Genomic DNA, 19,783 nt, shown 5'->3' with positions numbered 1-19,783 from the left:
TCTCAAGTACGACGGGAGATGAGTAGCCAAAATATTTTTTTATAATGATGAAACGCGTTTGAGTAGGCGATGAAGTTGTGTTATGGAATGTGGAAGTAAGATCAAATAACGCCCCCAGTGCCTTTGACTTGATTTGATGTGTGCGATATAGATATTTGGAGGAGCCGATAGGTCGTTTATTCCTCTCGTCACCGGTATGGAAGCGGTATGATTACCTCGATCAGCTGGACTTGTAAAGTCTTCCGAGAATGATTCAAAGATCAAAAGTAGGGCGAACGCCTGACTGTGCACCCGATCAACCAAGAATGGAGTAGCAAGGAACAGTTATCTCGTCAGCATGTCATCCCCTAAGAACGGTCTGTTTTCGATGCACAGAAGAAGCTGACTTACTCAATGTAAAACCACCAATACGAAAATAATCGATTGTCTTTCTTCAAGATCCGATATAACTAAATGTGCTGTGTGCTATTGTCTGATGAAGTCTACTAAGGTTGAAAAACAAGGCTGAGACTCTAACCTAAAGAAGGGCGTATGAGGGGTCTGATGGACTTTTCTCCGTCTCAGATCTTTATTCCTTACTTATCTTGCGTCGATACCTCCTTTGAAAGCGTGTGAGCAGGTTTGTGTGATGAGTAGGCAGGTGTATTGCACGGAACTATCCGATTCGACCAAAAGTCGTGTTTCTAAGGCGGGATCCTTCCAAAAAAAAAAGCAGGTCCTCGAAAACGTTGGCTTCCCGCTCTGCTTCGATTACACAATAATCCGCTGGCAGGGAGACGACGACGGCGTATACCGATAGACAGAACAAAAAGGATAGTTCTAATGGGTAGAATAGCGAAAGAGGAAGAGAAAAAATTTGACGGAGGTATGATTGACGTGTCGATCTAAGACTAAGAAAATAGTATACAAGCGCCAAACAAAGGTTGTTTTAAACCGATGAATGAGATATGACGTCTGTATCTGAAGTTGATCCTTCCCTTTCTTGTCGATGCTCCTTGATCCCTTGACAATCGTGATCCTAAGCTTGAGCGCCGGGACGAAAGATTAGGTCCTTGAAGTTCACTTTAGATGATCGTCCTTTCCAGTGCTGCGTGATACTGTCGCCCCTCAAAGCCTATTTAATCCCAGACTAAAGGAGGGTATTTGAGTAGCAAAGCTTCTCCCGGCGGCAGGCAATTGCAATATTTCCTTTATCAATGAATGAAGAAAGGAGAGTGGGACAGAGACGAATGGGATTTCTGTTGAATGGAGTGAATATGGAAAGTAGGAGTTGAGTTTTCCTTCCTTCTGTGACCGGTTGGTTGCAAAGTGTAAACAGTGAATAAGTCTATCAGGAAATTTGCGATCAGTCTGATCACCTCCTTTCGACTCCAACGGCCCGGCTGATGTTTCGTCCTCGTGTTATAGTTTTTAGATCTAAATGTATCTCACTTCGAACACTAAGACCGAAGTTATGCCCTGTCTGTGTGTTTCAAAACCCCCACTTTTGATCTAAATACGGCGGAACTTTAAAATACGATGTCTGTGTGTTGATCTGATTATATTTATGCTAGCGTAATGCCGTCCTGGAGCAATGAAAGAGGTCGCTTGCTTTGATGGTGTAGTTGTTGCGTGTTGTCAAGGAGTGGTTTGCTGATCCGTTGACGAAATTACGATCACACAGAACAATCTATTCCCTTCCGATGAATAATAGCCACACTCTTGCCTCAATTATGACGAATCTTATAACGCTCAGATCGCCCAGCGATTTTAGACTTTAAGCTTTTCAGTAGACGGTGTTTGGCGATAATTGATGCTTCTACGAGGTACTTCTTGCTTCGCGTGATCTGTCTTCGTCGTGATGAATGAGCTTGCCAGTGTGCTCGAAGGCGCACGTAGAGGAGGATGGATTGCTGAAGCGGTGTACAGAAGATAATCCGGTCAATCTTTTATTTCTCTGTTGCCAGATGGGCTGTGGTTGATTTCATAACCTAGAAGTATGAGCTATAAGAGACATATAATTGAGAGGCGTACGTTTGAGCTTTGTAGATATATATAAGGATTGCGCGATGACACTGAAGGGTAGTTGATAGCGAAATAAAGGAATCAAAGAACAGGTCCCGATTTGTCTCCCGGATGAAATATAAATAGTCACGCTAGTGAAGGTATGTCGGAAATAATAAAAGTGGTTCTTGAGTGGACACTAGATAAAGAGGAGAAAGAGCAAAAGCAAAGAAAACACGGAAAAAAGGACTCCGGAAATTATAAGAAGTTTAAGTCAATTTGCGATTTAAGTTTGATGATAAATTACCATAATTACGATTGATTTCCAAGATGTTTTCTATTATGGGTTCGTCACCTTTGATCAGACTTTAGTGTATTTTTCCATGATTCTCAAGGAGGTAACCCGAAGAAAGAATCGGCAAGTAAAAAGGGTAATAACTTCGGTGATCTTGCACGGGGTAAGGTCAATTGTTCTCTTAAATTACGTTGATATCTATTTTGCCGCGAAGCCATCGAAGGTCCAAGACAATTTTGTGATTCAATAACAACGATACCATATGCTTAACCCAGAAAAGTGATCTTGTATACATTATTACGGTATATAGTTTTTCCTTCTGTATATTCCACACTTCTGCTTCAGGATCGACCTTGATCTTAAGTTACACGCCACCATTGCTATCTGGAACGCGAAAGCAATAAGCATGTCCTCTTATTTCCCGCTGTTGTCTTAAAAGATTCCGTTACATCCTTCCGGCCTTATGTTGGGATATCCGATCGCACGGGCAACGGTAAAGTAAGGGTAAGAACCCTTGCAGATTCCATTCTTTTTCCTGAATTAGCCTTTAGGTTACAAAAGACTTTTTACGCTTTTCTATCCCTTATTTCCCCCAACTGGGAGCTCCGTCAGGAATTGTCACATTTACTTCGGCGCTTATTTCGAAGAATCTGGTCTTCCGACAGTTGTTATTCATCTGTTTCTTGATCCCCCTATCAGAGGTTCGGTTGGAACCCTTGTTTGCTCAAAAGGCCAGACGTTTTCCATCAGATGTCCAGCTAAATCGAGATCGGCGAAGTAGCTTTGACAGGGTTGATCTGGATTCTTCGTTCTACTTTTGTCCCTTCTTTTTTACCCTCCTGGCCATTGGCCCGACTAACACATCTGGGGATCATGTATAGGTAAATAAAGCAAATGATTGGCTTGCAATCGAACGGTAATTTGCGGATATGTCTCGAAAGCAGGAAGACCCAGGAGATCTATCTGACGTAAAGGATCCATCTGCTGGTATCTCGGGATGAGCTTACGACGAGCGGATCTTCGTTTCTATTTATGGCGTGGACTTTGAGCAAGATTTGAAAGAAAATTTAGTCACGGGCTTGAACCTTTTTTCTATTGATTCTTTCGGCAGATCTCTTCGTCCCTGAGTGTCTGATTATGATCGAGGTTTTACCCTTCGTGCCCAACTTCACCATCCTATTTGTACATGACATGCTATCTCGGGCTGAAAGCTTGTCGTCAACGTCCTATGGAATCAGGCGGCATGAGAAGGTAATGATGTACCGAACTAGACCAAATCTGAGACAGATTCGTTGTTTCGCGGCATAAATGCTCAAGACCGAGAAGCATCCTTCCCTCCTTGCTATACGGATAGCGGAACAGTGTACCTCGAAGCCGGCTACATTTAGCATTTTACTGTTAGATACACAAACCCGTTGCTCATCGAGGCTGGCATAGTGTGCTCTCTCGAAGGAGAGTTAATGACTTCCCTGAAAACCCCTTAATCTGTTGGACGACGAGAAACAATTGGCCGTGCATGCAGTTGTCATTGGGTAATGAAATACTCAACATATGACGAGTGGAGGTTGGTCTGAATAACGTATGAACAGCTGATCGACATGATGTATTTCTTTGAGCATATGGTCAAACTTTTGCCCTGATATAGATAAATAGGGTAAACATTCCTGAAATTAAACGCTGGCGTTGACGATAGGCGATCTCAATACATGTAACGTAATTAATCCGATCTGAATCGGGAATCGCAAAACTCGGGATTTTGATTTATATTTTAGGGGTTTTGACCGGGGTTTACAAATAAATAAATAACGGATAAAACAGACTCTAAATAAATGATCTACAGGGAAAGAGACTTGGCGTTATTCCTTTTTCTTCTTAATGGCGTTTTCCTTAATAAAGTTATGTAGTAGTCGTCATTCCGTTCACGTGAAACAGGTTAACTCCTACAATCTTTACAGAAAGGTAGGGCAAATAGTGTCGAATGATATTTGCGAAAATTGATCAAATAGTAAGGAGCATCTAAGCCAGTTCATCGAATCAGTACCCGTGAAATCAATGCTTCAACAACAGAATGAAGTGGTTATGATCAGCGTTATCAGTAAACGGAACCTCTGCTCCTAATTTCATATTGTGGCTTGAATTAGCGTTCATTTGAGCTCCGCAGGAAATCGAAGGCTAAGGCTTTAAATACATTGGTTCTAGGGGTTCTAAGGTGCAATCGTTTACATAATTATCACCGATACAAGCCAGAAAGACGTAGATCAAGCTTATTTCCCCAATTAAGCGAACTGACCCGTTAGTAGCGATCGTCTCGTTGCTTCTCTTTCTCCGATCTATTTTCTTTTGCTCTCACGCCTCCAACATGTGATCAGCCTTAGAGGCTTTCCTTCTATTCGGCTCGGGAAAACTCGAAAGTAATGTACTCTTGATGAATATATGTTTACCTTCATATCGCTACTCATTCCAGAATCATCCCAAGCTAGAGGAAATGCCGATCCGCCTTACTTGTTTTCTTCGTAATTCGTGACGCCATATGTACGAGCAGAAAAATTAGTAGGGGTCATTGATTACGTGTATGGAGGAGCGTGAGCTGATTGGGTACCCTGTTCATGGGGTTAATGCAGTTTCTCCGTATAAGCGACGACGGGGAGGAATTCCGAAAGCAAATTGGGTATGACCCTATTTCTCAAAGTTGGTCTGACCGCAACAAAGTGGCGAATTCCTTGCCCTGTCCTGTCGGCAGCGGTTTACATTTCCATATTGTAACTTTCTTTGACTCTAGAGAAGCATCCATTGGTATACAATTGTTACCCTGTCAGCCGCCTTCCTGTTGGCAAATGGACAGGACGAGGCGATAAAAGCTTCAAACAGCGGATAACAGATTTGGTCAGACAATACCGTGTAAGACAGGCAAGAAAAGACGGTTGGAAATGCCGGAAGGGGATCTCAAGGTGTATGTAATAGTTACGAATTGCGCAATAGGGGTTTCCTACTTGCGTTTCAATCATATGAACTACATAAGCTATCGCACTCGGTGCACAAATACAATATCGCTCCGTTACCTGAAGTTTAGATTCCTCCAATGAAATTAGACATGAGTCTAACTGGCTTGTCTTTGTCTTACAATTATCATGCATGCTTCTTACTTGTGAATCAGATCAGCCAATGATCTGCTGCTTGTTTCTCTAATCTTCCAGACAATAACCAATAATAGAAGGACTTGGACAGTCTATGCTTGATATGCCTTACCTCCACGTTTTCAGCAACCTAATCGGAATGATATAGAGAAACAGCTTTTATTCTCTCATGGAGTCTATTTTAGATTTACGGCCCAGTTAATCTTGAGTGAAATCCACGGAATATTGTTAAGCGTGACTACAAACCCTATAATACGATCGATCATCAAATCATAAGCTTATCGGCGGATGGAATAGTATCTAAGCAATTGAAGATAAAAGCGGGATAACTTGGGAAATCCCTAAGTGAGTACCCTTTTACTTAGGTATATTCAATGGTTCAGCATATGATTCACTGTTCAGTGGAGTGTAGGATATACATTCGCAATGATAATCATCTTCCCGACCCCTCCTTTTTCCGTTCTACCATTATAGCGGAATTATATTGCTCAATGGATTTTACTTTACACCGCATAGATCCAACTCCTTCACAGCACCATCCTTTTGTCCAATGCCATCTCTCCACCCATGATACATAAATTATGCAAAGTTGAATAAATACGAAAGATTTGAGCTTTATAGGAACTTGCAAAAATCGTTAGAATCTTAAAAGGAAGATAAGGGAAAAAGAGTACGTACTCCTCCTTTCATTTGGCTAAAAAGTGCCACCTTTCGAACTACCTCTGTATCGTTGCTATATAAGGTTATGAATATCAACGTCATGGAAAATCAAGGGAATGATAATATCATGAAGAAGGTATGAGGAGTCGATGATATACAATCTGAGCCTGCATATCTAGGAAGCATCGTTGGGAGAATTGTCAACGGGCCAATTTCAAGGAGAACGAAGATGGGTTATGAATGTCCTCTGTGATCTCATGGAGTTCAAGATCTACGCAGCATGCTATTTGGTGCATGTAGGCAGTATAGCCAATCTATAACGCATCAAGACTACGAAATATATATATGCAGAGCATCATGTCCATGCTTCTTCACTTCATTCCACCCATCGATCGATCTGACGACCAGCACAGCCAGATGTGAAAGATGCCAATCAATCATCTTTTTCTCCATCATCCTTCTCTTTCTTTTCCGCAGCTTTGTACAAATCTTTATATTTGCCCGATTTCTCACATAATGACTTGAAGAGCGAATCATCTTTTCGAAGGAGATTCTGCAAAATTCACATTGGGGTTTAGCCGTGTTCGTAGATTGCTAAGAACGGATCCCAATTTAAGATTGACTCACAATAGGCGTATCGAATTCGGCTACTCTACCATCTGAAAGTACTAATAATCTATCGTAATCAATTACGGAAGATAATCTATGTGCGATAGTGAGAAGAGTAGATGATTTGAATTCTGATCGAATTGCAGCTTGAATAGCTTCATCTGTGGCGAAATCTACCGATGCGGTAGCTTCATCCATAATCTAGTAGTCGGAAGATGTATTAGCATAAGGCCAAGTATCGAGGAAGAAGACTCACGATAAGATTACTCTTCCTCAATAGTGCTCTAGCCATAGCGACCAATTGACGTTGACCCTGAGAGAAATTGCTTCCTCCTGCAGAAACTTCCGTAGTGAGCGTAATGATTGATTTGCCTCCCAATCCAGTGGATCCAGAAGGCGCTGGCGAGGCCAATCGTTTCGCATCTTCTGCAGCAAGTGCGGCGAGTCTCTTCGATGAAGGTACACGAGAAGGAACTCTGCTTGATGGAGGTGTATCCGCAGGTCCCAAGTTGACTCGGGACAGGGCATCGAGCAGTTCTTCATCTGTATGTTCATTGAAGGGGTCGAGATTTTCTCGGACCGTGCCAGAAAATAACACGGCATCTATGAATATACAGTCAGTTCAGCTTGATTTACAAAAATTTCGACATATTTCTCAGCTGACCTTGCGGAATGTACGTTATTCGAGAACGCTATGAACGTGGAAGCAATCAGCACTCCACAGTGAAATCCATCAATCCAGGCCATATAGACCACTCACTAAATCGTCAACTCCTATTTTGGTAATGTCAATTCCGTCCAGCCAAATACTACCTCCATACGGTTCCGCGAATCTAAGTAAACTCATAGCAAGTGTAGATTTCCCACTTCCCGTTCTACCAATCAAACCAATTTTTTCTCCGGCTCTTATGTCGAAGGATCCTTTGAAGACAGAAGGTAAATCTGGAGCATACTTGATTTCAAGTTCTCTTACGCTCAAAAATTGGTCTTTGGTACTAGCGTTTGTAGATGGCCAATATGCTGGAGGTCGATTGCGAGGAATGACGGCAGGTGGTTCTTGAGGTAACGATAAGTATTCTTGGACTCGCTCTACAGAATTGAAGTCCATTTCCAATTGACCCCAAAATCTCGAAACCCAATAACAAGCCAATACGAATGATTGAGCCGATACTATCGCCATACCAGCTGAACCTGCCGGTACGGCGCCACTCAAAGCGAATAAGGTGGTCAAGAAAACCGAAATTGCTCCGAGTACGTCGAATCGGATCAGAAGCTGTGACGAAAGTCAGCAGGTGTAGTGAGATACGTTACACTCTTTGACCTAACTTACCCATCTGTTCATCATCTACATCACATGGAAAACCACCCGTCAGCACATTTCCAGCACAGCACTCTCAGACACTCACCCAGTAGTAGTAGTAAGCTTGATGCGTTTTGTCCACCTGCTCACACAGCTGGGTCATGAATCTTGCTTCAACCGAGAAGGCTCGGACGGAAATGACACCATCGAGGAGTTCAGCGAAGCCAGAGCTATGTCATTGTGAGTTGATCGTACCCGCACGAACAAGGCTGCCGAGTTCCAAACTTACAAGATAGGAGATTTCAGCTATGCATAAAACCCATAAGTCAGCTCCAAGCGATATTCAGGGTGCATTAACAAGCTTACGGTAGCTTCCAGCCTTCTTAAGCTTCTTCCCACTCTCAACTGTTTTATCAAATCCCGCTTAGCTCATCGATCCAGACAGGAGTCGTAAGCTTGAGTCACTCACGTAAACAATCGAATACTGATAATAGAGGTAACTGATTATAGCTGCTGGGAGAAGGAACCATGGTACAATTGCGGCGACTACAACCTGTTTGATGCATCACTGTCAGCCACACTAATATTTGTATAACCACATTCACGGAAAGAGATTGCTGGACACCCACGATTGCACCTATCAAACTGGCTATGTAAATAATGACCGTTCTCAAAGCGCCATTCAAGGACGAATCGATAGTTTCGACATCTAGTCAATCAAATAATCAGCATGCATTAAACCTATTCCGTAAGCCAACGCACCTCGAGAGAACCTGTTAATAATCCGACCAACAGGCGTAACACTGAAGAATCTAACGGTCGCTGCACAGCGGAGATCAGTATCGATGGTCCATCTCAGCGACAGCGTCCAGCTGACTTACATCGCATTACCCGCTCAAGCAGTCGGTCGTGTAGATGACTAGCAATAAAGAAACGGGATCAGCCGAAGCAGCTCCGATGTATAATTTGACTCACATGGCAGCTCTATAAGAACTCCAAGAACCGACGGCACTTGACCCCACGCCGAAGAGAGCGGCTCCAAGGACTAAAATTATTTTCATCAGCTTACACATTAGGTTCTTAATCTTCTCCGTTGATCAACTCACCGATACCGGTATAGACACTAAGGTAGAAGCCGGGATTCGTTTGGGCAGGTGGAAAATAAGACCTGAGACCTTTTATTGCGGTAGCACCGACAGTCATATTAGAAACCATAGCGCTGCTCGTATGATGTAAGACGTGTTGATGAAGATCAGTGTGGTGATAATGCTGAGCGTGGTCCACTATAGCTGGCCTGAAGACGGCGAACAAGGTAGTGTGGGACGTGAATTGAGTATTGTAAGCTGCGTCATTTTGATCGTTAGCTTGCTCCGATACGCTCCCTTCTGTTAGGAAAGCTTACCTTCTCCCCATACTTTCAGCCACCAACGTTCGCCGACAGTCAGACCTTGATTCAAGACTGTTGTGATACAACTATTAGCTGGATACACAACGACTGTCATGAATTGCACCCACGGAGCACAAGCAATGTCCAAACCCAGGTGACATATGTAGCGGCAACAATATATAGCTTATACGTCTCCCATTTGACATTTCCAACAGCCCTTTCTTCGTCTGTATAATCACAACGAGATTAGCAAATCTTCATAAATTATGCCATAGTAAGATGATTTCTCTGGAGTGGGACAATACATTCGGTTGAAGGGGCCACATACCTTGTATTAGCTTCTTGCCCGGACCTTTTTTCTTGACCTTCTTTTCAGCACTATCGACCACCTCAACTTCTTCCTCAACTTCCTCTTTCGCAACAATAGCTTCAGATTTAGTCACCTCAGCTTCTTCAAGAGCTACAAGTCCGTCAAGTTCACCGGCCGAACGCAATTCATCGGGTGTACCTTGAGCGTCAATTCGTCCGTCTAGTATTCGAACGAGGTAGTCTGATGAAGGAAGTAACAATTCAACGTGGTGAGAGACCAGTATCTGTAAACATGATTGGAGTTATTTGGGTGCTTCAGTGTCAGATGTGTGCAGGTAGCTTACAATCGTTCGATTCTTCAATATTGAGCCATTGAGGCATTTATCCGTCAGATGCTTAGCGGTATGGGAATCGACCGCCGCGAGAGGATCGTCGAGGAGGACATGTTGAGTGTAAGAGTATACTGCTCGAGCAAGAGCGACACGTGCTTTTTGTCCACCACTGCAATGAAGCGATCGTTGGTCAGTCCAGGCTTCCACAAACATCCCTAATCTCGAAACATACCTCAGAGAGACCTGAATACACGCCAACGCGTTAGCTCACTATTCTCCCACGAGTCAGCTTGAACGCAACCTACACCCTTAGCGCCAATCTCGGTTTGATCACCATCTTCTAACATATCTAGATCAGGGTTTCTGAATTCCAGCGCATCAGCATTAGCATCGGGGTTTCAGAGTCTTATATAAGCGAGGGTAATTTACAGAGCACAAGCATCCAGCACCATCTCATACCTAGCCTCGTCAAATGCTTCTCCGAACAAAATATTATCCTTGATACTCTTTTGTTGTAACCATGGTGTTTGAGCAGCATATGCAATCGAATTTCGTAGCCCATCTGAATTGATTTGAGTAGTATTTTTAGGCAAATAAGATTTTCCATTGAGCAATTCCATTTCTCCTAACAAAGCAGTAAGAATAGCCGTTTTTCCCGATCCGGTAGGTCCAGTGATGATCGTCAGTTTTCCAACAGGGAAAGAAACGTTCAAATCTGTTAAAGTGAAGAAGCTCTCTTCTCCGTCTTCATTACGGTCGTCTTGGGGTGAGGAGGAGGAGTCAACGGCAGTCGTGCTGGTACTTTGTGATGGTGAAGGAGGCTCGACTATTGTTTTGGGCTTCTTAGCTGCTTCTGTTGATGCACTGGCGTTTTGCTCAGATTGTTTGCCGGTGTTCCATCTGAAGCTTGCATTTGCAAATCCAATCTCATTTGGCGATGCATCTTTAGGATCGACTGATCTCTTCAGCGAAGATACCCAATCTGGAACCTCATCTTCGGCTAGGAAATCTTCGATTCTCTTAACCGATACGTGAGCTTGCAAGAGGATAACCGCGAAAGTCGGAATAACGTTTAAAGGCATCCTCAACATGGAGAAGAGGGAAATGGCAGTAAACGCAACGGAGACTGTCAACTCTCTCTTTGCGATGACGATGTAGCAGAAGAAGGAGACCAAGGTGACGAAGATTGGAGCAAGTGACCAGAGAAGCGAGAACCATATTCCGTTGATCAAGGCTGCGAATTGATACGTTGGTTAGACCAAGACTATCAGGCTGAATTACATGCGGGCGGTCACTTACACCTGACCATCTGTTTCATCTCCTTAGCTCTGGCTTCCGCAGCTCGGTTCTTCCATTGTTCTATCCAAGCGAAAAATTTAATGAACTGGATAGCACCGATAAGCTCGTTCATTACGCCAATTCTCTTATCTCTAGCTTTGAGCAAGTCCTGGGTGATCGCTATACTCCGTTTGGAGACGAATGAATTTAGCGGGGTAGCTACTACAAGGACCACCACACCTGCGAAAGCGGACCAGCCTAGAATACTGACAGATCGTTATCAGTGTTGTCAGTTGCAATCTCAAAAAATCCGGAATCTTCAACTAACTTGTAAAGGAAGACAGATGCAACGATGATCTCGAAAGGAGCCCCATAGATAAAGTATCCTCCGCTGACTGTGTTGCCGATTCGGTTGGTATCGCCAGCCATCAAGTTGACAACCTTTCCGCTATCGGCGTTACTCTTTTTCTCGGCTTTGCCACCTTCTTTGGCCTCCTTCTCTTCATCCTCTTTGGTTGTGACTATACCGGAGGCATCTTTTCTCCTAAGCGCTTTATCAAAGATAGCAGCGGTTAGTTCGGCCTTGATACGGAGTGCCGCCCTTCGTCCGTGCCACAAATGCAAGAGGTCGACCAACGCCTAATATACTTAAACATCAGCTCATCTTGGAGAGTCAATTCCTTTGACGCTGACCTACCTTGAGAGTTGAAGCTAAGAAAGCTAAGAAAGCGAAGATGTAGGCTTGAGACATAGCTCGTGCCGATTTGTTATCGATTCCATCTCTGAGGGGTATGGACAATCGATTCAATTCCAGCCACACGTCCGGCGAGAGAAAGTCAGACGACTTACAAGATTTTCTTCAGGAAATAAGGACCCGCATAATTGAAGACAACCGCCAAAAGGGTCAATGCAGCGTCTGATCCTAAGTCCAGCTTGTTCGCCAAGAAGATCTGTTTCAGTAAAGAGCTAGTCTTCAGCTGGTTGAAACGATCAAAAACAATAGCTGTTTGTTGTTTGAGTGAAAGTTTTGGTAAATCTTCAGGATCTAATTCCTTTGAAGCTCCAAATGCTATGAACTCGTTTACCCAGTTAAACGATAACCAGGAATAAAGGGTAACGTCGTCGTCCAGAGAAACTTCAGGCTACAGTAACATACAAATTCAGCCTAAAAACTCAGGTCGACTAATTGATCTATCTTATTTGGTGCAGAATATGCCAAGAACGGAGTCAGGAACTCACCAATCTGGAAAGGACCTCTGGAGACGTTATTTTTAGACCAAATAAAACTATTAGAATGATCGATATACCAGCAATATCACCGATCTCAAGTCCGTTCCTAGTCTTAGTCGCCCAGGAGGGAAATTCGTTGTTGATAGTTTTGAGATACCACGCATTTCCTAAGGAAAGTACCGATAATACAAGAAGGATAGAGAGTATCAAAATGGTAGTATATGAAGGGGTGTATAATGGTCTTATGGTGAATTGTAGTAAGAAATAAAGCTAAAAATTTTCACCAAGCCTTGAATCAGCTTCACGTATCATGATTGTTTGCCCTTTTGAGCCCAGCTGTTCGACTCACCCATACTACAATCATTCCTGCAGATAGTAAGATATCCGTAACCTTATGACCATCTCTGTGGGCAAGTCCCATTATCTGCCAGCCAGTTATACCTGTCCATACCCCTATCTCAGCGATACTGATAAGCGATAAGATGATTTGTTTCCATATGGCGGGTCTCCGCTTGATTGCTTCATGACGCTGTCGTTCTGTGGGAGGTTCAGGAGGAACTAAGGATTCGAGAGGTACAAGATCTGATAACAACGAATGAAAGAATCGTCGGATCGGCTTGAAAGGAGGAAGGGATACGATGAATACGAGTATTAGAATGGAGAGAGAAGAGATTGTTCGTATTGAGGAGATGATGAGTGGAGAGAATGCCTGAAAGTTGGCTTCAGCGTTCATCCTTTTATTAGACTTTTTGAGGAATTCAGTAAGAATGAATGAGAAAGAAAAAGGGAATGGAAGAAAGCTTACTGAATCAATTACCATTATGAATATTTTCTTATTCCATTGATCATTTGAGGATATTGGTGAACAATGCGTTAAAGTAGATAAACTTGTCCAATTAGACAACTAAACTAAAAATATCACTCAACCTTCCAAATACAAATTATACGGTCAAGAAATGCGGCGAAACGCTTTTGAAAATAGCGTCTTTGATTCACCAACCAGTTTGACTGGACCACTGAACAAACAAACAAACAAACAAACAAACGACAGAAAGGAGATCACAAGATGTGTCTGCATGTATGCTATCAACAAAGATAAGCATACTCGATCATCTAATTATAGACCATACATACATATGAGTACATACCATCCGGTTGAGCGACAGTGTATGGGGCACCAAACGCGCCCACGCGACTACAAAATACAATTAATATTGCCGCCTAAAATTCATACGGCGTAAAGCGTAAAGATAGCACGCCTAAACAAAAAACCTTTGAAATCATCAGTAAAAGTCATGTTATTCTGATTAACCGACCATTTGATTTATTTTGACAATCTTCGAACATCAGACATCGTATAAACGCATTCAAAAAATCGCATTTACACACTACCATAATATATCACCACTAATCCAAGATTTGATACTCTCGACTATACCAACTCATTCTCAGCTTCGAAATCCTAGTCTTCAAATTATTCAACCACCATGTCTCACGAATCAGATAGAGAATTAGCTAGATTATGGAGAGTTTCAAGAACAGTTCATGAGATGGTACGAGATAGGGTATGTTAGAATAAACATTTTAATTATTGAACATTCTCATCAGAGAATGTTTCTTAGATATCATTTGAGTAAGGCTAATAAAGATCTTAACGAAATATAGGGTTACTTGGTAGCAGATTATGAAGTTGATGTATCATTTGATCAATTTAAAAATGATTTCGGAGCAACAGGATCAGTAGAGTAAGTCGGGTTTCATTTCCTCATATCACAAATAATTTTTGGTCTTTTTTAAATATTTTGAAAGCTGATTATTGATTATAAAAAAACGTAGTCGTGGACCAATGAGTTTTTCTGTAAAACATGCTGAAGATGAAGGAACTCTTTATGTTTATTTTTGTGCAGAAAAAAATGTTAGTAAAGCAGCAATGAAAACGTAAGTTTATAATTATTTAATTCTTCACATGATCTATCATTTCTTGTTACCAAAGAAATAAAAATCTTTTTCGAGGATGTTTGAGTTGATTTTATTATGAATATTTACTTTTTCTTTTAGATTTATAACATCAATGGATAAAATAGGTGCAAAAAGAGGAATAATAATTTGGTCAGAAAAAATGTCTCCAGCAGCAAAGAAGGTGAATTTATTATTTCTCCATTTTTTTAAATCTACTTTTGACATTTAGTCAAATTTATTGGGCAAATTGAAATTTTAATGGATATTTTTACTGATTTAAAACATTTTAAAATATCAATATATAGACATTACAAGAATTAGCATCTGAATATCATTTAGAAGATTTTCAAGAATCAGATTTATTAGTTAATATAACAAGACATTTTTTAGTTCCAAAACATCAAATAATGAGAAAAGATGAAAAAGATCAATTAATTAAACGATAGTGAGTATTTAGGAATTTGTATTATAAAATAATGGGTATTATAGTATAAATATATTGATTTAATCATTTTAATTTACTTAATTTTATATAGTCGTCTTAAAGAAACTCAATTACCACGTATAATGATAACTGATCCAGTTGCTAGATATTATGGTATGAAAAGAGGACAAGTTATGAGAATTGAAAGAGCTTCAGAAACTGCAGGAAGGTTAGTTAAAGACAAAATTCATTCATTCGAATAGCAAATAAAAGAAAAATATTACTGAAAGTTGAAAATTGATTATTGATTATTGATTATTGTTTTATAGGTATATCACTTATCGAATTTGCATGTAAATTTCAGATTTTCAGATTATTTTAGAAAAAAATCCAAAATCAAAATGAATGTAAATTGTTATTGAGGGTAAAGCATAATTACTCAAGCGAGGTAAATTACAATTTTGAGCGATAATTTTAGGTTAATCGTAAATTATCGTTTCTTTATGGGATATAGATATACTATTTATAAGTATATATATATATGTATGAATTAATTGTCACATACTATATTTATAGTTGATGAAGTTTCAAATTACCGATCATAGAAAGCTATGAATTGAGTTGAATCAGTATTACTCATTATGCTATTCACCAAAGCTTTTCGCTTTTCGCTTTTTATGCAAATCTTGATGTTATTTATAGAGAAGATATATATGCAAGATATCATAGTGATAATAATGAAAAAACCCCAATTGAAAAAACTCTATATAATTGTATATATGCGTATGACCATAATCTATAATTCCAAAAAGAATATACCCAAAAATTCTAAAACCTATGTATTCACAACTTTACTTTCTATCAATTCTTTTAATCGCAATTATTGCTATTGAAAAATCAATATAAATTCCCTATCCCTAATTTTCAACATTTAAAGAAATTTTAAAAAGTTTCATTTCTTTATTGTGGAACTTTTATTATTATTTTAAAATAATTAATGAATTGATGTACTTTCTATAAACTTCCCTTCCAGTTAAATTCAACTTGCAATTGTTTCTTGAGAATTTGAACTAATAATTGTATTTGGTTTTCTTCTTATTGCTTTATCATCTCTTTGTTTACGCATCCATGCTCCCTAACCGATTTAAAAAATATCAGCATCAATGAATTCGTTATTTTCATCTTCCATAGTGTTTAGGAATGTTTTCAAGCCCTTAAAATAGCAAAGTAATCTCAATTCAACCAAATATCCCTTCAAGCTATATTTTTTTTATTCTAGAAGATCCGTTTACTTGAAGCACATTTGCCTCAACTTACAAACCTTCTTTCCATTTTCTCACTCCTCCCTCTTATTGGAAATTATCATTCATAGCAGGATATACAATCCATCTTTTCACAAAGCAAAGCAAAGCAAAAATCGACAAAAAGTATAAAACTCACATCCTTAGGTCTCTTCTTTTTTGCCCAACTTTCTTCTAATGCTCTTTGTTCTGCAATTTTCCTTTCAAGACCTTTATGATCATCAAAAACAGGTCCACCAACTCTAAATTCAGGATTTGTAGTTTCAACAGATGTTGTAGGTATTGTAAGATCTATAGTTGGTTCATGATATCCTACTCCTGCTAATGCAGAGAAAAAAACTATTGTACAACTAAGATAAATCAAATAAGTATCAGTATTATAATTTTAAATCTTTTGATTTCAATTGATAGTTGTTATTTTTTTTAAAACAAAAAACATTTTCGAATTTCGGTACATTTTTTTAAAGATTCTAAATACCATTTTTATTTGATATATTCTTAATTCAATAATTCACTAATTCCAATTTAAATTGAAAAAGCAAAAACCAATAATACTTTCATTGTCAAATAGAAAAAAAAGAAAAAAAAAAAAAAAAAAAAAAAAAAGAAAAACCCTTTTTAAAACTCACCTAAAAAAAACTAATAAAAAAGGTAAATTACCTCTTTTAACAGCTTTCATAAATCTTGCTCCAATAGCTTTTCCAATTCTTTTAGGAGTTAATTTAACTTTCCATCCTCCTACTCCTACTCCTACTCCTGAATTTATTTGTTGTTCAAATTGTTGATTTGATAAAGATTTTTCAATATTTATAGATCCATTATTATTGTTAGTATTATTATTAAAATTAAAAGTTGATTTTGTAGGTGAAGGAGAAGGTGATCTTTGAATTAAATTTCTATTAGGTTCTAAATTTGATGTTGATGTTGATATTGATGTTGATGATGTAGGTTTACCTGCTTCTGCACTTATATATGTTGATGCATTTCTTGAATGACCTATTGTTGATGATGATGAAGTAGAAGTAGAAGAATTAATTATTGTATTTGAAAGTGGTATTGTTGACATGACGCGTCAATCAATTGTTTCTAAGAATATCCTTTTCGTTTTTAAAGTGAAATAAAGAGGAGTAAGAATAATATGTATAAGATTGATAATTGTGTGAACAAAGTTAAAAAAGAATGACAATGTTAAAAGATGTTTTGTATTTTTAAAGTAATCTACGCGCTATAATTATTAGAAGAAGAAGATCCTTCTTTGCTTAATACGAGTACTACTCATAATAAGATTCTAGATTTGATTGTTGAATAAGGGGTGGAGGGTTCTTCTTGTCACAACCCAGTTACAAGTTACAAGTTACCCACCATAGATAGTACTTTACTCTAAAAGTAGTAACTTAGTGGCGTTTTATCTTGGAATATATTACGTATTTAAAAACAAAGTTTACCCTGATACCCGTACACAAATTATTTCTTAATAGACTTACCATGTTGTAATCTGCGGTAATTTCAGTTAATACATATATATTCGGATAGCAGGAAAACAATGTTAAGCAGAGGAATAAAGTATTAATTTGAACCAAAAAAAGAGGGTTCTAACAGTCCAATCACATAATTCTTCTCTCGTATGCATAAATTCTTACTATCAATATCTCTCATTACCTACTACCTAAGCCTCGCCTTCTATTCCATCCATCTCAGGATCCCACTTTACAGCTTCGACACTTTTAATATCCAATTCAAAATATCCTTCTCTGTCATCTTGACCTTGTGATACTGAATTTAAAGTACTTGTTGATTCTCCAGAAGTATTTGTTGAAGGACTAGCCTCTGTAGCTCCTACTCTATGATACCCTCCAGTTGAAGGTGAACTAGCAGAACTTCTTCTAATCGGTTCTGAAACTTGATTAGGTGAATCTTTTTCAATAAGTGATCTTAATTCTTGATCATTTTCAATTTCTTCTTTTGATAAAGTTGATTTACCCCATCCACCAAGATTAAAATTACCTAATATACCTTTTGATCCTTCTGATGATAATAAGGGAGAAGGTTTAGAAGGTCCATCATCACCTCTATCTCTTCCTAATAATGCAAAACCTATTGTACGTATTGAAGATTTAGGTAAAGGTATAGAAGATGGTGAAATTACTCCTTTTTTAATTAAAACGAAAGATGATAATGGAAGATAAAGCGTTGAAAATGATTGTGGATTAGTTTGGAAGTTAAATGGATCAAGAGGGATTTTAGATGATGTTGAATTATCGGAAGGAGGTAATTCCAAACGATGTTGAAAAACGTCGGATCTGTAGATAATATGTTTCAGTTGATAATCCAATTTCCAAATGTCAGATAAAACACTTTTAAACTCACTTTGGTCTTCCGTCTATACCTATATTAACTACCCATCTATTTCTCCATCCTTCCCAACCTCTATATCCTACTACAATCTTTAAATGACTATATAATTCTAAATCCCAAGTGTCTTGTCCGAATAAGGTAGGTTTTGATGTATTCCTAAATCCTGCATATCCAGTTCTAATTTGACCTATTTTAGCTTGTGGTATTTTCGTACTTAAATATCCGTAGAATGACATATGAGAATATTGTTCTTTATCTTCTCCATCTTCTACAGTTTCATTCTTTGGATGAGCATTTGATGAAGAAGAAGCGAGCGAGGGTATGAGGGATAAACTACAGGTGGATAAACCACCAACTTCTATATCTGATCCTAAGCCAAATTGATCAATCTTATCCACCGGCGGATTCGTGGAATCGAAAGAAAATATCGTTGTTGGATGTGCTCTAGGTGTTGGTTCACTTTGAACAACTATGATACATATGTTGTATAAGCCAAGTCCGGTAACATTCAGAGGTAGCATTTAACAAACCTTCCACTTACTCCTTGCTGTATTTCGCCTGAGTAGATCGATTGATCGGCCGAGATATGACTTGAGTGGCGTTGTCATCTTGTATCGCAGGTGATTCACTCAGACTTGTTATGACGATAGTAGTAAGCTCTTCTGATCTGTCTTCTTGAGTGGATATCTTCAATTTCATCCGTATAAATAGATACCTTGCGTTTTACAGATGTAGCTTGATTTCCTCGAATAAAGTAGTTCAAAAGTCAACCTGGGATAGAAAGATGTTATGGAATTGATCGATTAAAAGTGGAGGTCACCGACAATGAGAGACCGCAGTAATGATCCGCATTACTACTAAGTATTCGTATTGAAATTGATTTGATTTGATTTACCCTGAATTAACCGTCATCCCCCCTTTTACTACTACTACTAGTATCATACATACGGTGACACATGGGTAAATTAAATATTACCCATTCAACATCGACATTTTCATTTTAATATTACTAGTATATCATTAAATTTATATCGTCAGTCATCATTCTGTCGTCATCAGATTGTTCCGACCTTACAACGCTCAAACCTTATTGAGTGAACATCTGATATCAATCGGTATTCGCCCATCGTTATCAATTGAGCGTAATCGTGAATATTTTCAGATTCACTTTACATATCTTACAACACCTACCTCTCTCCCTCTCTCTCCCTTCAACACATTTCAACT

The 19,783-nt window shown here is 39.1% G+C and overlaps 4 protein-coding genes across 4 annotated transcripts; 1 reads left to right on the top strand and 3 right to left on the bottom strand.

Annotated features, from left to right (window-relative positions):
* Positions 1-6,505: 6,505 nt before the first annotated feature.
* Positions 6,506-13,250, bottom strand: I206_106447 (uncharacterized protein; the record flags this gene model as incomplete). The annotated part of the gene is made up of 27 exons (XM_070203319.1): positions 6,506-6,625; positions 6,700-6,882; positions 6,938-7,284; positions 7,346-7,373; positions 7,442-7,954; positions 8,012-8,026; positions 8,088-8,211; positions 8,271-8,287; positions 8,348-8,386; positions 8,451-8,534; positions 8,611-8,690; positions 8,744-8,803; positions 8,863-8,900; positions 8,957-9,026; positions 9,088-9,324; positions 9,384-9,440; positions 9,497-9,595; positions 9,697-9,961; positions 10,022-10,252; positions 10,315-10,372; positions 10,439-11,243; positions 11,309-11,553; positions 11,616-11,926; positions 11,985-12,069; positions 12,137-12,429; positions 12,527-12,787; positions 12,867-13,250. The coding sequence occupies 27 exons, from the start codon at positions 13,248-13,250 to the stop codon at positions 6,506-6,508; spliced, it is 5,049 nt and encodes a 1,682-aa protein (XP_070059420.1).
* Positions 13,251-14,004: 754 nt separating this feature from the next.
* On the top strand, positions 14,005-15,257 carry I206_106446 (uncharacterized protein; the record flags this gene model as incomplete). Its single annotated transcript, XM_019158944.2, has 7 exons — positions 14,005-14,082; positions 14,183-14,262; positions 14,354-14,455; positions 14,576-14,657; positions 14,782-14,921; positions 15,013-15,129; positions 15,230-15,257. The coding sequence occupies 7 exons, from the start codon at positions 14,005-14,007 to the stop codon at positions 15,255-15,257; spliced, it is 627 nt and encodes a 208-aa protein (XP_019008082.2).
* Positions 15,258-15,939: 682 nt separating this feature from the next.
* Positions 15,940-17,267, bottom strand: I206_106445 (uncharacterized protein; the record flags this gene model as incomplete). The annotated part of the gene is made up of 3 exons (XM_019158943.1): positions 15,940-16,035; positions 16,341-16,551; positions 16,831-17,267. The coding sequence occupies 3 exons, from the start codon at positions 17,265-17,267 to the stop codon at positions 15,940-15,942; spliced, it is 744 nt and encodes a 247-aa protein (XP_019008081.1).
* Positions 17,268-17,867: 600 nt separating this feature from the next.
* Positions 17,868-19,164, bottom strand: I206_106444 (uncharacterized protein; the record flags this gene model as incomplete). Its single annotated transcript, XM_019158942.1, has 3 exons — positions 17,868-18,501; positions 18,569-19,025; positions 19,098-19,164. The coding sequence occupies 3 exons, from the start codon at positions 19,162-19,164 to the stop codon at positions 17,868-17,870; spliced, it is 1,158 nt and encodes a 385-aa protein (XP_019008080.1).
* Between the last annotated feature and the right edge of the window lie 619 nt (positions 19,165-19,783).

This window comes from Kwoniella pini, chromosome 9 (assembly GCF_000512605.2).
Source record: "Kwoniella pini CBS 10737 chromosome 9, complete sequence".
Lineage (NCBI taxonomy): Eukaryota > Fungi > Basidiomycota > Tremellomycetes > Tremellales > Cryptococcaceae > Kwoniella > Kwoniella pini.
This window is presented reverse-complemented; position numbering and strand designations above follow the sequence as displayed.